This window comes from Ipomoea triloba, chromosome 1 (assembly GCF_003576645.1).
Source record: "Ipomoea triloba cultivar NCNSP0323 chromosome 1, ASM357664v1".
Lineage (NCBI taxonomy): Eukaryota > Viridiplantae > Streptophyta > Magnoliopsida > Solanales > Convolvulaceae > Ipomoea > Ipomoea triloba.
The window spans coordinates 1,304,820-1,324,909 of NC_044916.1; the positions used below are offsets into that span (position 1 = coordinate 1,304,820).

At 37.1% G+C, this 20,090-nt stretch overlaps 2 protein-coding genes across 2 annotated transcripts; one reads left to right on the forward strand and one right to left on the reverse strand.

Moving 5' to 3' along the window:
- Positions 1 to 5,265: 5,265 nt before the first annotated feature.
- Positions 5,266 to 13,854, forward strand: LOC116031131 (copper-transporting ATPase PAA1, chloroplastic). The gene is made up of 17 exons (XM_031273482.1): positions 5,266 to 5,910; positions 5,993 to 6,046; positions 6,213 to 6,366; positions 9,174 to 9,248; positions 9,349 to 9,626; positions 9,878 to 10,111; positions 10,346 to 10,444; positions 10,664 to 10,813; positions 10,978 to 11,124; positions 11,384 to 11,434; positions 11,532 to 11,704; positions 11,838 to 11,976; positions 12,074 to 12,171; positions 12,353 to 12,596; positions 12,720 to 12,923; positions 13,063 to 13,143; positions 13,392 to 13,854. The coding sequence occupies exons 1-17, from the start codon at positions 5,404 to 5,406 to the stop codon at positions 13,644 to 13,646; spliced, it is 2,943 nt and encodes a 980-aa protein (XP_031129342.1). The 5' UTR covers positions 5,266 to 5,403; the 3' UTR covers positions 13,647 to 13,854.
- A 2-nt stretch (positions 13,855 to 13,856) lies between these two features.
- Positions 13,857 to 19,793, reverse strand: LOC116031147 (potassium transporter 7-like). The gene is made up of 10 exons (XM_031273483.1): positions 19,191 to 19,793; positions 18,746 to 18,974; positions 18,404 to 18,652; positions 18,237 to 18,287; positions 17,117 to 17,377; positions 16,626 to 16,678; positions 16,401 to 16,515; positions 15,874 to 16,128; positions 15,041 to 15,563; positions 13,857 to 14,719 (listed from the first exon to the last, which is right to left on the reverse strand). Exons 1-10 carry the CDS (start codon positions 19,464 to 19,466, stop codon positions 14,185 to 14,187), a joined length of 2,547 nt encoding a protein of 848 aa, XP_031129343.1. The 5' UTR covers positions 19,467 to 19,793; the 3' UTR covers positions 13,857 to 14,184.
- Between the last annotated feature and the right edge of the window lie 297 nt (positions 19,794 to 20,090).

A 20,090-nucleotide genomic window follows, 5' to 3' on the forward strand; every position in this document is an offset into this window, starting at 1 on the left:
AGATAGTTTTGGACTCACTAATGCTAGACCCCCAGATGTAGATACGATTGTAACAAACTGGGTAAACAATGCATCGTGTCATTTACTTTCTATTTGATTTAATTTCCAGTTTTCCACTGTTGCACTAACTATTCAATCAAGATTAGCGTTTAACCATTTCTCAAATAGATAAGTCAAATAGATAATCGGGTAAATTGAATATCACATATACATGAAAATCACAATTCAATTATTGCTAGAGATTTCCAAATTTTGGGTGACAAATTCAAGGGGGAAGCTCCAACTTTTGAGGTTTGTGCGGTTTTCAAATATTGTTTTCATGTGCAATTCTTTCATTTTTGGCTGATACGGAAAAGAGAGAATGAGTAGAGAGAAGAATAGGAGCACCCAGTCGGACGCATGCACGCCACGCGCACGCGGGGAGCATAAAGAATTTTTTTTTTTGTGTCATACTTTTTTTCGTTTTTACTTTTCTCACAGTTCTTCTTCTTCTTCTCTTTCCTTCCTCTCTCTCCTAATTAGCATCTCCAAAAAAAAAAAAAAACAAACAAACAAACAAAAAAAAAACTATTCCTATTGAGGGTGTCTTAATAGGGCTCTAACTTGGTAGCTAACAAGTCTGACTTCTCCCAATTAACTTCCTTGGCCTCGTATTTTTCTTCTTTATGACAAGTTTATCCCTCGGAGTTTTCCCTCTCCATTTTCTCCTCTTCATGTAATCTCTTCCACTCATTCACCCATGAGTGCCAATCGACTTCCGATTGATCGACCTGCTCCGCCAACCGACTCCTGTTCACGGTCGGTCTTTGTTAGGTCTAATCTTGTTGTCTTAAGTCACCTTATGCCGACCGCCTTCTCCTTTCAAATATTTAACTTCTCTTCACCCATCAATCACAATAGCCGAATACTAAATAGTATATATTCAATAGTTTTCGAAAAAAAAATAGTATTCAATAATTATCACATAAATAATCAAAAAATATATTTTTTAAATATCACAATAATATAATTATTACTACCATAAAATCCTATTTTAAAATTCAATAATAATATATCATCATCAAATCATCCAAAATATTAATCTTTTCAAGCATAGAATATTTTCAAAATTATCATTTTGATAATGATTAATATAATACTACCAAAATACCTAAGATTTAATTTGGTAATATATAAAATTTTCCAATTATCAATATGAAATATTTTCAAATAATATAGTAATAATAAATACTACTAACAAATATATAATATATAATTGGCAATAAATTTTCATGCCAAAACTACAAAATCCACTACTATCCTACTCTCCCCAATTCCGTGTGAAAAGCACCTGGAGTTCCCAACTGGGCGCGTGCATTCCACGTGCCCTATGGGCGCATTAATTTGCATTTGTTCTTTATCTTTTTCAAATTCTATTTTTTAGATTTTGATATGCTTTCGTTTTTTCCTTTTTCCATTTCCTCTCATTTTATCTTCCCTAGTCACACCTATAAAAATTGCTCAAAAAGTTATGCATATTGGGATGCTAAGTAGATTGAAATCGTCAGTAGTGGGGTCCACTACTAAAAGAAGCAACAAGGGAGAACACCAGTGTGAACTGAGCACACTAGATCAAGGCGGCGGGAGCAGTAAACAGGTACGCTGATAAAACTTTTTTACCCTACGGGAATGGTTGAAGATAAAAATATTAGTCTAAAACTAAATGTGAAATTGCTCCACTAAAATTAATTAAGAAATCAAACAAATGACTTAATGATTCCAGAGTTGCTTTTAATGAAATTATTGCACCCATATGTCAAGGTAATGACACATTTGTGATGCTCGCATGCACTTAACACACTCATTCAGTAGGTAGTATTTAAGAGAAGAATGAAACATTTGTGATATGATTTATTAACTTTTACACAATACAGTATGTAGCAATCTAACATCCAAGAATTTGCTGGTTTTTGCATATAAGAAATGTAGAGTTTATCAGTCTCAACGACATCGATCAGCAAATATAAATACTTATATTTGATTGCAAAATATTTACAAAACAAATAGAGTATTAGATATGTAGATGAATACTATGTGAGTAGGTGATAATTAGGATATATATATTTTTTTTTTTTGAAACAATAATTAGGATATATATATATCAAAAATTTATACCATATCGAGAAATAAAAATCAATAACGATCAACAACTCACCAATTTCCATAATAGGACTTAACAATCTCAACAATTCTCTATAGCTTTTTTTTTTAACCGTCATCAACTCACCAATTTTCATAATAAGCCTCGACAATCCTTTATAGCTTATTCAAATTGGGTTTGTACTGTGTGATAAGATTGCACTATTTTTATCGCATGTTTAAATTGCTGTCAAGATAGTGGATAGAGTCACTAAAAATATCATGTAAGTTAACTATGAATTATGTCACACAAGTCCCAAGACAATAAATAAAATTAACCCGACTAGTGACAAGTTACATTTAAAAGTCATTCCAACCGTTAATCTCGATGTATCTAAGTTATAAACAAAATTAATAATTTATGAGAATCATGAAATGAATTCACGATTGTCACGTGCTTACTGCATGAATTAAAAAGAGAAATAGTGGGGCCAAATCGTGATTAATCTGATGGTTGTGAGCCACCTACTTCTTGCCCTTTTGGTTCCCTTTTACACTTTGTACATAAGGTCCCTACTTTTATTTATATTTGTGATTTTACCCCATGACTACCCAAAAATACTTGTATATTGTTATTTCAGTGTTTTGCTCACATTAATTATAAGTTTATTACTTGGTTCTATATTTTTTTTGGAAAATGAGAATGGGAAGACGGATTCGGCAGTTCCATATGCTAGTCTTGTTACTTTCATTGTCTTTTCACGATATTAGGTAACGGGGTGCTTGAATCCGTCGATGGGCTCATAAACCCGTTACTTAGTACCGTGAAAGTAATTAGCGAGACATGTGATTATTGATTAGTGTTTATGGACTTCCAAGTCCATGAAAATATGTTTTTTATATATAAATTATATAAAATAATAATGTTGTTGTTATTATTATTATTATAGGTTTAAATAACATAATACATTCATATTCTTAAAGGTCATTTTACATGTAATCAGCTAACGGCTAATTTACCAAACGTCTTTCTACAACCAGCTAATGCAATCAGCTAGTTAAACTCGCTAACACAATTCGTTAACAGCTAAATCAATCTGGTATCAGTTATTTACTAAACGCCCCTTTAACTTTTAATTTTACACCTATTATGTTGCTTTAACATTTAGTTGTTAAATATTATATGTCACATTTTGATGTGTAAATTTCAAGATGACAACTAACTATATGTGTTGTTGTAATGTAATAGTCCATATACCACAAATCACTCGCATTAGGAAGACCTTGTGCCAAAGACTTAATCGAAGGGTGTAGGTAAAAATTAAACTCACTACATTTTGATATAAGAGTCATGCTTTATTTACTCACTCACTCACTCCTTTTAAAGCAACACTCTTCATTCTTGATCTTATAATTATTAACTCTATAAGCATTACTAACAATTGATATTGTTGGTTTTATGACTACGGGGTAGTCAGTCGGCAGGCCAACACAACCGTAAAATCAACTGCTATCATACAGAATATTTGAACAGTATCGTAAAGATAGAACAATAATGGTTTTATGAACAATACACCAGGAAAATAACCATTAGAAGAGAGAGGTGAGTCACAAACGGACTACTTAAATACCAAGTCTCATCCAAAGATTTTCCTAGACATGTAAGGTCACTCTACCAAGATTGATTCTTTCCTACACGATATGAACAAAAATAACAGTTGATAATAGGAGAGAATAATAGAGAATAATAGAAAGCAATTGTAAGAGACAAAGATTTACGTGAAAAACCCCAAGAGGGTAAAAACCACGGGCAAGGCTAAAGGTGTTTCACTATAAGGAAATTATTACAACTCTTCTTTCGGTGTAACAAAGAGAAAACAATGGAGAATTTCTCTCTTGCTAAGGAAAGAAATAGCAACTACTAAAGGAGAGATGTGAATGATTTTGGGATGATGAGAATGATACATTGGTAGGGTATTTATAGGTGGAGTTTAGGGTTCAATCTCGTAAATAACATAAAATTTGGGGTGTGAAATGTGATTTTCTACCCAATAATTTCAATATTAAAATATGATTATCTCTTCCTTGATCAGCCATCATCTTGTCTAATTGTCTTCCACTTGCACCACTTTTTCAATAATTTGCCATCAACTTGATATATAATATATTATCACACACTATTGGTGAAAATGGGATGTCCTTGTCTTGTCCTTCCTTTTGGCCATCATGAAGTCCGTGGATGGCTTTGTGATCTTCATGAAGTTTATAGCCCTTTGAATTATCTTTGCACCAGTTCAAGAATCTCTCAATTTGGATATTCCTACAGTGAAATATGATTTAAATACTAACAGTCGCCAAGTAGGGTGAGAAATAGCATACCCCTGCCTTCTATGCTGTTTTTGGTCTTCTTATCTTCATATATACACTCTGGGTAACATAAGAGTTGTAGCTCTTTGAGTCTTCTTTCTAATGTCACCGGAATCGCCTGATTCGGATATTCCCACGCCGAGATATGACCAAAGTACTGAATCCCGACAAGTTGGGCGGGAAATAATACTTTATGCTATTTTACCCAATTCATTCTTACATAATTGTATTTCTCCAACTTTAATTGAGCTACTTATACGGATTGGATGGTTATTTGCACTTTGGGCCTCCGCCAAGCTCCTAATCAAATCGAACCAATACATCATTCTGGGCCGATGTGCTAGGCCCACACATTCAGGCCCAAGTATCTCACCCAACAGATATATTAAAGAAGATGGTATGTGTTCACAACATAAATATGGGGTGGCTGGTAAGGGTTTATATTGGCTATGAAGAGCGAGCGTTGTGAACGTAGTGATTGAGTCGACCCTAAAACTAATTATTTAACTCATTAATTTGTTGGGATATGAAAGCTCATATTCCAATTCATTGTAAAAAAGAAAAAAAATCTATTTAGCTAACGATTGATTCAAAGAGTGTTACGTTGTTATATCTAGATAAGAAATGTATTTATATGATTAATGTGTGGGTCCAAATTACATTTGTTTATTTTACAGAGGCTAAATTGATATTTTAATATTTTGCAAGGGCTTTGTTTGTCAATTTGTTTGGCCCTTGTGAAGCACGAGACTGCAACGGACCGCCATATTAAATGGGAGAAGAAGATAGAGGCCATACGGAATCGTCCGTGGTCCACAGATTCACGCAATCAAACGCACCGTATATATACGCGTATATACGGTCGTAGATACGGCGTATACATATGTATACATACGCACGCGCAGCCTTCAGCCACAAATGCGCACCTACCACGCTCATATAGCGAGACTCTTCTTCTCTGAGCTCATTACTCGCTCGACAATGGAGTCAACATTGCTCGCGGCGCCGGCAACAATGTCTCTGGTAGCGCTATCCAAATCCGTGAACTCGAACTCTGTGCTGTCGGTTTGTCACTTCCGGCGCCGTTTCGCTACGAATCGGGCAAGTCAGATTGTGCTGCTGAGTCGGATTGCTCGCGCGCAGCTCAGAAGCGGAGGGGATCCGAGCCGGTTCGGATCGGTTTCGTTGAGAAATAGCTTGAAATCGGGGGACTTACAGCCTGTTCGACGGGAGGTGCGGAGTGTCTCTGGCTCTGCAGCTTCCTTTGCAGCTGGAGGTGGAGGAAATGATGGATTAAGTGGAAATGGCGGCGGCGGCGGTGGTGGTGGTGCGGCGGAGGGCGGGAAGGAGAATCCTAGTGTGATTGCGGCAGCCGGAGAAGATGCGTCTGTTGTATCTTCTGATGTCATCATTCTAGACGTTGGTGTAAGTTCACTGAAAATTAGTTCATTTTATATTATCTTAAAGAGAAAAAGAAATTTAAAATTTTCTTAATTAACTTGTATAGGGAATGACATGCGGAGGATGTGCAGCAAGCGTGAAAAGGATTTTAGAAAGTCAAGTAAGTATTTCGGCGAACTTATGATGATTGATTGATTTTATCTTTTGCTTTTCTGTTCTGGATTGAATTTAGAAAGTTCAAGTTCTGGAGTTCTATTGTGCCTTAAAAAATTGTTCTTATTTTTGGAGGTGATTATTAATTAATAATTATTTGTGTTTATGAACAGCCACGGGTTTCTTCAGCTAGTGTTAATCTTACAACAGAGACGGCTGTTGTATGGCCAGTATCTGAAGCCAAAGTTGTTCCAAATTGGCAACAAAAATTGGGAGAGGAACTTGCAAAACACTTGACAAGTTGCGGATTCAAAGCTAATGTCCGAGGTTAGCACTCCTTTATCATGCATCTTCATACCTGTGCAACTGAAGTGACTGTGTTAAACACTTAAACACCATTGTCATTATCTTCATCTTAGATTATTCACCTTTGGAAATATTTCGGTGGTCAACTATTCAACTTTGTTCATCCTGTAACCAAACAGTTGAATCTTAATAACTTCTACAATTAGAAGATTGCTAGGGTGCAAGTGTTCTGGTGGTGTAGGTTTTTGGTGTAATATATCTAAGATGTGTGATAAGCTGGAAAAAGAATCTTTTAAAAACTTGCAGACAGTTTACATACTTCAGGGTTTGCCCCTCACTCATATTTTTTTGACGGCCAAGGGATTACTGTTTTTTTTATATTACTTATCTAGATTCTAGATTATGTTTCTTGACTGATGACGTAAAAGAACCTTTACATATCATGCTCTTCTACCATATTATTTGTACATGCAAATGACCTTTAGTGAGCATCAAAGACCAATTATATGTTTAGCCATACCAGACTTTTGGAATGCTTTTTAATAGAAAAGTTCAAGCTTTCTTTCTTAAGTAAATATAAACCCATAATGATCGAAGAATTCAAGGATTTGATCATACAAACTAGTTTAATCAGGTTGAAATCTGATACTCTTTATACAATTTGATAAAGTAGAGCGTAGTCTTGATTCTTGAAGTGTAATGTATGTTTTCGAGGGTTCCTCTTCTAAACAAACCAAACCCATTTTCCCTTTAGTGGGATCTGATTTGTGGATTCTGCAACATTGTTCTGATCTATCTGTGTCTAACTGGTTTCACTAAATTAAAGGAGCAACGACGTCAATTCTAGTCAGTTAGTATGTCCTTTAAATTGTGACAAAATTAAAATGTGTCAGGCTTGGGCTTCCATATAACTTATATGAAGCTTGGTGGGTAATTGACAGGTCAGGGAGCTATTGAAGAAGAAACCCTATCTTGATATGCAAAAGGTTTACCGTAATGAGCAACCATTGTCCTTCATGGTATGTCCCCGTTATACTGGCATATAGTTCAAACCTACTTAAGGGTATCTCTTTCTCTTTAGTTACAAAATCTAGGTTCACAACTTCACATTGTTTTTAACAAAAGGATTTTTTTTTTCATCAATAGGTGACCTGGCAGCTAGTAGTGGTGAATTTGTTGAAGGAAGCCATTGATGTCCTGAGGAAGCCTATGCATTATGGATAATTAGAGAACCTTTTACTAACCTTAGTCAATAGAAACCCATAGTCCCACTGAAAGTAGTTCTGTTTTGAAATGTTAGACATAGATTTGCCATCAAATGATGGGCATGCTGTCATGCCCTCACCTTTCTTATAAGGTTTTCTAGTATAGTGGCTGAGCATTATGATGTTCTCTAGCTATGTGTTTCTATAGTTGTCTTGTTGTATGTGCAACGTTTGGAAGTTTTTGTTCTATGTGAAACCTTAATAATGTTTAATTGAAAAATATCTTGGTACTCTAAATGTCCTTTTTGTTTGGGTTATTTATCCTTTGATGTTAATCCAAAGTTTGATTTTGGATTTTTAAATTCAATACAGTTTTCTTCTGCTGGAATAAAGAAAGTAATTATTTGTCAGAAAATATCCGAAAGTTTTTTCAGCCACGGGTTTCTTCAGCTATTGTTAATCTTACAACAGAGATGGCTGCTGTATATCTGCTGTCTCTTTTAACCACTTATTAAAAACCATTTTACTTGTTGGCCTAAGCCGAGATTGCACAGCTGAGAGCCTGAGATTTTACTACACTTTCTCTTATCTCTCTTTTTCCTTTAAAAATGATTATATTCTTCATGTATTTATCATTTCATCCTATCTGTCAATGCAATATGACATGTTCCTTCCATATGGTGCATCTTAGTGCAGTATTTAAATTTCTAATTGTCATAACCCTTGCACCTACGGACCTACTTGTGCTACAACTTGGTGATTGTGCTTTAAAAGTGGCAAGAGTTGGTAACTATTTATTTTGAAGAAAATAATGGTCTAAACTGCACACAGCTTGTTTAAAATACTTGCACCATAAAAACATGGGATTAATAGGGGCATGTTTAATATACCCCATTTTCTCCTTTTAATTTACTAGATTCAGAAAGTTTTCAGATTCAAACCTACTATACTATGAGAAATTGAGGAGTTATTTCATTCACATTTATGCTGGTTTTCTGTGTGTTTCATTACCTGAATGCAAATAGTCTCATTGAATTGGACCAGATGAGGCCGTGAAAATCTCTTGATAATTGCTGACAGCCCAAGAAGTCCCCTATAATTTAACTCAACCCACTTTAACCAATAAAAGTGTTCTTTTCCTATCCAAAATTAAGAGAGAGAGAGAGATTGCAGATAGTTTCCACTAAAACTTTGTTGGAAATCAAATTGGATAGGGTTTTTCCTTTTTGGGCATTAATTTCATGGCTTAAGAATTTGAGAGATCGCTATAAAAGAGTGTGAGTCTTATTAGTGGAGATAAGCTTCCTATGTCTATAGATGCGAGAAATTACCACTAGCTTGTTAGCTAACTTGGTAGCACCTGGGACTTTAGAGGGAGCAATAGAATTCTAACCCATGTAATGTGTCAAAAAATGATAAACCAATATCTTTATACTCCATAGTTGACATGTCTTTGTCTGGTTGGGCAAAATTCTGTCTTGCTAAGCAGAGATTGAAAACTAACAAACACCTATATCTGGATGCATTTCATATTGAGATAAATTTCATATCTCCTTGTGATTATAAAGTCATACCATGATGTTGAACTTAATATCTGCAACTTGAATACCTCCTTGAATGCAGATTCCAGAAGAGAGAACTTGTTTGAAACATTTGAAAAGAAGATGAATGCAAAGCGTGCTCAATTACAAGCAAGTGGTACTTGCCTCATTTAAAGTTTAGGACTTGGGAAAATTGTCTTCATATTTGATCTATTTATCACATTAAACCATGAAAGTAACAACTTACCTTCCAACAGGTCGCGGGCTTGCTGTCTCTTGGGCTTTATGTGCTGTCTGTCTTGTAGGCCATCTTTCTCATTTCTTTGGAGCTAAGGCTTCATGGATCCATTTACTCCATTCAACAGGATTTCATATGTCTATGTGTTTATTTACATTGCTTGTTCCTGGTCGGCAACTTATAATTGATGGTTTGAAAAGTCTTCTTAAGGGGGCACCCAACATGAATACTCTAGTTGGTCTTGGGGCCTTATCATCTTTTGCTGTGAGCTCGATGGCAGCATTTATACCAAAACTGGTAATTTGTTTTATTGATCTCATGAATGTGTCTCTCTTTTTCTTTTCTGTTACTTATTTCAGTTTGTTTTACTAGCAGTAAATCAGTATCTCATTTCAAAAATTTTAGTGGGTGCATTTGCTATCTGCTTTACTCTATTGCTTTCTTCTTGCCACTTGCTTCTCTGTTCCACCTAACCTGTGCTAATTTATCCTTGGATCATATACAGAATTCAATATTGCATCCTTTTAATGGAACTTCCTCACATGTAGGGCTGGAAAGCATTCTTTGAGGAACCTGTTATGTTGATTGCATTTGTTTTGCTGGGAAGGAATCTTGAACAGAGAGCTAAAATTAAAGCCACAAGTGACATGACAGGCCTTCTTAATATTCTGCCATCTAAAGCTCGTCTTGTAGTTAATAGTGACATGGGGGAACAGACCTCAACTGTCGAAGTACCATGTAGCAATCTATCTGTTGGAGATCAGATCATTGTACTACCCGGGGTAAGTGTACTGTGCTTTACTTTTGTATATTTTGTTGTAGCAGGAACTGTGTCTTGTATATGTCTGGCAATACAATAAATAGGCTCTGTTGTTTTTCTGCTTTCATGTCAGAAGCTCCTTGACCCTTTGCTTAAAATGGAAGGGTTCATATGCCAACCATCATTAATAGTTATACTTCAATATTCTAATAACGAGCTATTTAATTCTTTAACTCCCATGCTTCGCATATAACAGGATCGTATCCCTGCTGATGGAATTGTCAGAGCTGGTAGAAGCACAGTTGATGAATCAAGTTTCACAGGGGAGCCTTTACCTGTCACCAAATTGCCCGGGGTAGTCAACTTCTCTCAATTTTCTGCAGTTATATTTTTGTATGAAGTTGTGAGATCTAAATGATTGGCATCTTGATTTTTTCCTCCCCCCACCCCCCCTTTTTAAGTGGTAAGCTGTGGGGATCTTAAGAAAAAATGTAAAGCATTATCAGTTATCATGTTGCTTAAAATAGTTCTCGTTATTTGAATTGCATTATAGTTCATTCTGCTTCTGTACTAGGCTCAAGTTGCTGCTGGGAGTATCAATCTAAATGGGATGCTTACTGTTGAAGTGCAAAGGCCGGGGGGTGAGACTGCTATTGGGGACATTGTTCGATTGGTTGAAGAAGCACAGAGTAGAGAGGCTCCTGTACAACGATTGGCTGATAAGGTTGTTATTTCCTTCATTTATGTTATTTTTTCAATTGAATGAACAATATACCATTACCTTCCCCTCTCTCCGTATCTTTGCGTTTACTTTCTAGCTGTCCTTTTAATAATTGATCTTTTCCGTATGCCCCAACAGTAAACCCTATTGTTTCTATGCAAAACTAGGTTTCAGGGCATTTTACTTATGGAGTAATGGCACTTTCTGCCGCCACATTTATGTTCTGGAACCTCTTTGGAACACGTGTTTTGCCTGCCACTCTTCATCAAGGAAGTCTAGCTTCTCTGGCATTGCAGCTCTCATGTAGTGTCTTGGTATGTTGGTTGTAAATTCATGACATCATCCTTCACATTGGGTTAACATCAAGGACTCTCGTATTCTATTTCTCCTGCAGCATTTTAATATGGTGTTCCTTTATTTCATTTGTCTCTTTACACATTCAACGACTTGATCTTATCATCTTAATATTTTTCATTCTGTAAATGTTATGTGCTATTATTCCTATTGCCATTTATCTGCATAGCCATTCTTGTTTTGTCTTTGATGCGACTAGAGTATGGTTTCTGGATATAGGTTGTTGCCTGTCCGTGTGCACTTGGTTTGGCTACCCCAACCGCTGTGATGGTAAGAGTTGTGAACGGAATATAGATCCATCCATGACAATTGAAATAGTTTGATATATGTTGTTATAATTGACTGACAAGAAGCTTTTGATATAAAGGTTGGAACTTCGCTTGGTGCCACACGGGGATTGCTTTTGCGTGGTGGAAGTGTCTTAGAAAGCTTTTCTATGGTGAATACAATTGTATTTGACAAAACAGGAACGTTGACTATTGGTAGACCCACTGTCACAGAAGTTGTTCCCCAAGGTCACAATGACGAGACAAATGCAAAGTTAGTAAAATCTATCATGAAAAAGATTTTCAAAGTTTTGGAGCTATCTTCACTGCTGAAAATGGAAGTTATACCAGTTTGGATTACTCATAATGCTTTTAAAAGGTAATCATAAGCATTGTTTTTGGAACAGACGAGATTCAACATCGACTGGCGAATGGTCAGAAGTTGACGTTCTGACGCTTGCTGCTGGGGTGGAATCGAACACCAACCATCCCATTGGAAAAGCAATTGTAGAGGCTGCTAAGTCTAGGAACTGCCGGAATATAAAGGTATCTCTCTTGCTTGGTAATGATTCACGACCTCTTGTAGCTACGCATGGCTTGCAGGGATGTAGTTTGTTTTGTTTTATACGTCACTTTGGTGCAGGCAGAAGACGGAACATTCATAGAGGAACCTGGATCAGGTGCAATGGCAGTTATTGAAGAGAAAAAGGTTTCCGTTGGTACATTAGACTGGGTTAGAAGGTACTCGTTCTTCTCACTTAGTTTGCCATTTTTCCTTTTTGCCGTGAAAATACTTTGAAGCTGCAAATTTTCTGATGTTGGTGCATTATTGTAATCACTTGGGGGCATGCATACATGCTTGGCAGCATCTCCACTCAGGCTGTTTGATTCATTCAGATTTTATGTTTTCCGACACGTGCAGGCATGGAGTTGGTGAGACAGTCTCAGTCCAAGAATTCGACGACTTTAAGAACCAATCAGTTGTATATGTAGGAGTAGATGGTGTTCTTGCTGGCCTTATTTATGTTGAAGATCAGCTCCGAGAAGATGCCCGCCATGTCGTTGAATCCTTGTCTAAGCAAGGAATAACCACTTATTTGCTATCAGGAGACAAGAAAAACGCTGCTGAGTATGTAGCATCAGTTGTCGGTATTCCCAGGGAAAATGTAAGTATTGCACTTAATGATTCTTATTTTATCTTTCTAAACGGCAAAATGGAACTGATAACTTGGAGATCAAGAATGCTTCCCCTCCCAAATCCCAATTACTGGAAATGGCGTTTTGTGCAGGTATTTTACGGAGTCAAGCCTGATGAAAAAAGCAAGTTTGTGAGCGGACTTCAGAAGGATCAGAAAGTTGTAGCTATGGTTGGTGATGGAATTAACGATGCTGCTGCCTTGGCATCGTCACATGTAGGAGTTGCTATCGGTGGGGGAGTCGGGGCTGCAAGCGACGTGTCTTCTGTTGTGCTGATGCAGAACCGGCTGTCTCAGGTTTGTAGTTTGAACTTTGCTCTAATTATTGCTCTTCATGACTAAACTTGTTTGAACTTTTGAACTTTATAGAATCTGAGGTTATCTACAACTCCCCAATTCCATACCTGTAAAACCATTCACCCGCTTTCTTGTGCAGTTGCTCGACGCGCTGGAGCTAAGTAGGCTTACCATGAAGACCGTGAAACAAAACCTCTGGTGGGCGTTCGGATACAATATAGTGAGTTCTCTATTCAATCTTCAACTTTACTATAAACCAATTGGCATCTCAAACTCTGATATTTGCTACACGGCAGGTTTTGTATGAGACTGTCTCACGACACGTAAAAAAAATAGATCTCAAATATGTAATATTTTTTACAAGTCAAATAAGTATTACATATTTGAGATCTCTCTCACGTGAAACGATCTCACACAAGTTTATGTGCCCGAATCAAATTATAACTTCATTCTTTTGATCTTTGGCAGGTTGGACTTCCGGTAGCAGCCGGAATCCTGTTACCATTCACCGGGACCATGCTCACTCCATCCATCGCCGGAGCTCTCATGGGGTTGAGCTCCATCGGCGTGATGACAAACTCATTGCTACTACGGCTAAAGTTTGCATCAAAACAGAAGGAAATTCAGGGACCGTCGGTAACAATTCAGATCCCTTCTCACAGTGACGATAGCGATAATAATCATAAACAAACATTGAGGCAACCTTATACGGAGAGCAGATGATGATGGTAAAAAAAAAAAACAAAAATACAAACCTCGGCTTCCAAGAACAGCAGCAAAGGCCTTGCAACTCCCTGTGTATGGATCCAGCACCCAACTTCCCATTTTAGTTTCATTGCCTATTTGTAAACAGAATGCAATCCTTGAAGGACAATACAGAATTATATATAGACATGAAGTAATGAAAGTAAGAGTGTAATGCATTTTTACATGTTAGACACTGTTAAAAAGTATTTCATTATAACAGATCCCAACATTCTACAAGAGGGTCAAGATTATATACTGAGCAACAACAAAAATGTATATGAGAAAAACAAAAGAATTTGCAAGCATGATGATCAGCTTGGAGAATTGAAACATCTTTAACCTACAACCTCAAGAGTCTGTGAATCCATGCAACCCAAGTGGAGAAAGAAATCAAAAACCTCCCGCAAATCTTGCTTCAGAACGAGAAGGATTTAGTATGAATGTGATTTGTGTTTGGATAGAAAGTGCCATTAGACGGCGCCGCTGATTTGACTGCATTGGAGCGATGAAACCTTCACACCATGTAAGTCATACCAACCTGCATTAAGTGCGAATGTGGCACGCTCAGATTTGTGATTCCCCTCCTACTGTTCTTTCTCAGGAAGGCGTAGAAATAATTTATGATGAGCTTCTTAATGAACCAAGAATCCTTCCTTGCCCTGATATTTCCATGACCGAGAAGGTAAACAACACCTGATTCTTTGGCCTTGTGTAGAAATGACAGCTCCATCTCGAGACTCTGCTCTGCATCAGACAAGTTTGAGTTAGCTGAAGGCCTGGGCTCGTGCCCATAAGAGGTGCTTTCTTTGGCAACTGTTTTCCCTGTGTCCCTGATATCAGCCAAGAGAGGAACACCTAGTGTAAACACACTCCCATTCGGAGCTACGACCCTTGAAAAGGTGCACTCGTCTCCACTATTCGAGTCATCATCACCATCACTTTCGAGTTGCCTTTCCTGAGCTTCTCTACGAATGAACTTCTCAAGACTCTCGATCAGCAGCTGCTCAAAAACCTGGTGATTTTCTTTGCGGGCATCCTTGTAACCATATCTGTTGGCCCACAAAGTTGGAAGACAGTTTATTACCCCAAGAGGCCCGAAAAGATACACAAGGCCATGCACACTATGGTCCCCAAAGAATTAATATTGATGCAAAACATAACAAAAAAAATGAGAAATAGCGGTGTTTCCATGATCTGTTTGCAAAAGAAACCAAACCTATATCCATAATCTACAAGAGATGTGGAATCCCAAGTCCCAAGTATGCAAAACAATGGTTTCAAATCTTTATGTTGTGGGCCAATTAGGAAACATTATTTGATTTCTAAGCTAATTGGCAGATAAGCAGGAGTTTAACAATTAACATGCTTACCGGGCAATGCAACGGAATATGTGGTAGCTTTTCAGGCAGACGCGTCGGAACAAGAATCTTTCTTTTTGAGCCACAACAGGAACAGGAACATATTTTATACACACAAAAATTACCATTGAATGTACAGCAGGAAGGGTGGTAAGGAAATGCCCGAAAATTGCTGGTACTCCCTTTGCCAGTTCATTGTAAAGCAATCCAATTCCAGGAGCTCTGATTGTTCCTAGGTTGGGGCCCAATTCCCGCAACAAATCCATGGACATTTTATTCATGACTTCAGTTTCATACTTCAGCTTGCTTCCATAATTCCATATATACATTATTAGAAACAAGACAACAGCAAAGACTAATATGATCCAACTTCCATCTCCCACACACCATAACACCGAAGAAAAAAATGTCAACTCCAAACCCAAGAAAATAAAAACAAAGCTCAGCACAATAATTATGTTTATCTGCCAGATGAGAAGCATAACAATAGTTACAAGTGCTGTACTCATCATCATCACACCAAGCTCAGCAATACCTGTCATACGAGATATGCATCAGATAGATACAAACCAATGCAGAATTAGCTAGGAAAGATTGAAAGCATTTAGTAACCGCTTACTTTTCATTTTGCCAACCTATAAAATTAATTTGTTTATTGGCAAACAACTTTTTGGCACAGCCACTTCCCTTAATTGACTCATTTACCAATTAACCACCAGATTGCATTTGATAACCACACTTCTATTACTTCTATAGTCTTCATGAATATAAATTACCATATAATGGCTGGCCAAAGCATAATAAAAAAAGAGGAATATCAGAGAAACAAGGACTTCAAGCATTACCATAAGCATTTCCTATCTCATAAATGTTTGAGATCGAGCAAACCAACACCAACGACAATGCCAGCAGAAACCAGTTCATAACTGGGATATAAATCTGCCCCATGAATTTCCTTGATGTGTGAATAATTTTAAGGCGAGGAAAGCATCCTAGAGCTATTGATTGTTTAATACAAGAAAAAGTTGCTGTTGTCATTGCTCTGCTGGCAATCAATGCTGCTATATTAGCAATTAAAAGGACCGGCCAAAAAGCTCCACCTGTATTATAAATGAGAAACTTCTTACTTGACATTGTTTTCAATTAGATACTTAGCCTCATAGAAAAATTAATCACAATGCAGAATGAAGTTGTCAAAACCTATATTTCTATAGATATTTTTTTTTCTTTTTTTGCACAAGTGAAATGTAAATATAATGTGGAGTTGTAAAAGTATTAAAATTAATACTAATATTTATTTTAGTCTTAAACATTTACTAGAATATTTTTATACAAAAGATGCAAGAGGTTTCTCTTAGGCTCAGAAGTTTACTTGGCAAAGTAGAAAAAAAAACTTCTTTTGTATCAGCATGGTTCTCCATCAGGTAAGCAGCTTGACCAAGGTAACCCAGCAGAAGGCACGGCAGAACAAGAAGCAAAAAAGTAAGCTGAAAAGAAGACAAGTTTACACTTAAATATATGTGGCACACTGGAAAAGGGTTACTTGTTACAAAATAAATAAACAACTTGTTCTGCAGCCATCTTAATTATACTTTACCTGAATCGATCGCACAGAAAAGTAGCAAAGATCTGCAAACATTGCTTCAGAACCTGAAATAAAGTAATAAACTTCAGCACTATACCCCAGAAAGTAATTATTGAAAATGAAAATAAGTAGCAAACTGTTTCTTCATTCTAGGGGTTCACTGAAATTTGTAATGCACATCTTTCACCATCTATAAGAATTTCTTTTTTACCAAGAATTGAAAGAGAGAGAGAGAGAGAGAGAGAGAGAGTAAATAACAACATCAAACTGCAGAGCACACAGTTTCCAGGTGTGAACTCAGGCAGTTTGAAGGGTTTGTTTCAACCTTATGGAGAATCGTGGTATACTTTGGAACCATAGGGAGGTAACACAAATCACAGAAGCTATATGAGAAAAAAGGGGGCAGAAATGAAATATAAGTGGCTATTCACTTTACATACAGCCCACAAAAACATAAAAGTATCTATTTCAAGAATTTCAAATTCCAAACCTACAATATGTACCTGTTGCACACAAAAGACAGCCGCCAAGTGCACGCCAGGCCTTAGTTGAATCACGCTTGAAATAGTTGTAGATGTGAAATGGATTGAATGCTCTCCATACACGGTTATCATACTTCGTAAGGTTATAAAGGCCAATGCCCCCAAGAGAACAAAACCAAATAAATAAGGCCGGGCCAACTACAATCCCCATTTTACTTGTGCCATACTTCTGTAAACTGAACAAAATTACAAGAAATGCCACTGAAATCATCTTCACTTCATCTGCAAAAGTTGAAATGTGGAAGAAATAAATATGTGCAATTTTAAATGAAATGCAAATACATTCTATGATGTAGTTCCCAAGTTGATTGGCAAGGTAATCCAAAAAACTACCAGTGACAGCATGTTCATTTCTTAACATAATGATGAAATATAACTTTAGTCAAGTGAGAGAGTCTAGATATTGATGATTTAGAATAGCATTAATTTCAACTGGTACAATAGGTCAGTACTGGATGTCTTCATTTACCAAAGCAATGCAACAATAGGAACTATTCCCACAAAGAATGTAAATAAATAAAGACAATTCACTAGCTCAAAATGCAAAAATCAAATTTATCAAGTTCATATAGAAGCACTCCAATCCACAAATTTGTAAAATCTACACTGTATTTAGGGTCTTTCAGTGATAATGCAAGACTAGTATCTTCTTGAAGTTTGACATTTTAGGCTGTCGATGCCTGGACCCAAGCCAACAATTGAAAGGAAAAAAAAAAAGTGTTGACATTATAGAACAATAGAAAGGCCCACGCATCAAAAGTAGTACTGAAATAGATGTGACCATACAAAGCAAAATTTCACAAGCTCACTTGAGTTGCAACATACTTTACACAGCGATTAATCTGTACTTACTTGCAAATGTACATAATGAAACACAATCACATATTGCATTGATAATTGAACAAGGGAAACACAAATGAGTTTTATCCCTAATATCCTGATAAAGAATGTACTAACGGCAACTTTCTCAAATCATTCTTCTAACTCAAGTATGATGATTTTTTAGCATGAAAATGTAGCAGGAATTAAATTATAAATGAAAACCATGGAATGATGTGATTTTGTTCTCACTAGAAATAACCTTGCTGAATTGCAGCAACTCCAACTTTTAAACCACCCATGGCAGACATCACTGTATTAAAAATAGTAGAACAAGATGAGTCTCAAGTGATAAAAGTGATGAATATGTTAACACACACACACACAAAAACCTAGTAAGAAAGAAAATGGTTAAGGACAAAAAGAAACCTGACACAGCAGGAGTTACTACACCGACAGCTATCACCATGGAGGTGCCAGCAAGAACCAACATCAGAAGAAGCTTTTTCAATGTAACTGAAGATTCAAGTCTTTCCTTTATTTTTAAAGACCTCTCAAGTTCTGGAGATGGAACCTTGAGTCTGAAGCTTGATATGCGACTGTCTGATGGCAGTTGATTGGGAAGAAGGCTAACATTAGCATGCCTACAAAGCAATGAGTATAAAGCAAATGTACCACCTGCAGTAACGAATCAATGAGAGAAACCAAGTAAATTTATGAACCATACTGCTACAGCATCCATAATAATGTTCAAGAACCTCCTCTGCTCACCTTCTCCATCATCGTTGGCCCAAAGAACAATAAACACATACTTAACCAGTGGAAACAGAAACAACGTATACAAGACCATTGATAGCGACCCAAGAACATCTTCATCCCCGGTAACAGGGGCTTTACTAAACATCACACTAAAAGTATACAACGGACTTGTCCCCACATCACCAAACACAACTCCAAGCGTCTGGAAGGCCAATGCAATTTTCCTCATTACACTAGCATCCTGCAATTACAAAACCAAACAATGACAGGACGCCAAGTTATTAGTCACCTCCTTTCATTTCAAACCAATCCTCAGGTAAATTATCTCGTAATGCACGAGTCATAGTGAAGTAAAGTAAGATTTATGATTTATCTTAGCAAGAGTAGAAGGTTAAAGCGTTGAAGTTGAAGCAAGAGGAAATGATAAAGCCAAGGAAAACGGAAAAGCAGCACGCACCTCAAAGTCATTCCTCTGAGCGCCAGGGACCTCAAGAGCCTCGACATCGAAGGAATCAATCCGAGGACCAGTCCTAATCAGCCTCTGCTCCGCATTATCCTCGTCGTCGGAGTCCATCCCATCCCGCGGCAACGAATCGTCCCCGCTCTCCCCCGCATCCGTGCCGTCATTATAGATCTCCGACTCATCCTCCTCATCCTGAAACACCCAGCGCGACTCGATCGAGTCGAGAGAGCCTAATCCGCCATATTCCCTCTCCGATCCCTCGTCCGCCATCTCCAAACCTCACCGCCTCCGTCCTCCGCTCCCCCCTAACTAACTCACGTCCGTAACCATCACATTACACGCAGCAAAAGCACGCAGAAGAGAGCACGGATACAGCCAGCAGAGTGATTGCGATGTGAAACCCTAGAAATTGAGAAGAATTCGGGTGAGATTTCTGTGGAGGTTTGTGTGTGTTAGCTCAGAAGCTCATGAGAGTTGGAAGGGAAATGATTTGAAGCGTTAACTGTCATTATAACAGACTACCGCGTGAGAGTGAAGAAGCATCAGCGCCTGTACAGTTGTACTGCTCCCACCCCGCTTTAACTTCTTCTTTTTGTGTCGCACTGTCGCGCTGAAATTTAATACAAGTTAAAAAAAGTATATGTCGTCTACTAGACTATGTGTTTATCCGATTCTGTGATACTTCAATTATTAATTGCCATCTTAGGATTAGTTTGGAATGCACAATTAATAATAATAAATCAAGTCTTTTTTTTAATATAAAATTATTCTCAAATCAACGATTCATTCATTACTTTAAAAAAAAAGTGTCAAATTAATTATTGAACTTAAAATTTATGCAACTGAATAATTAAACAAGTAAAAATTGTGAATTATCATGTAGTAAGGTGACAT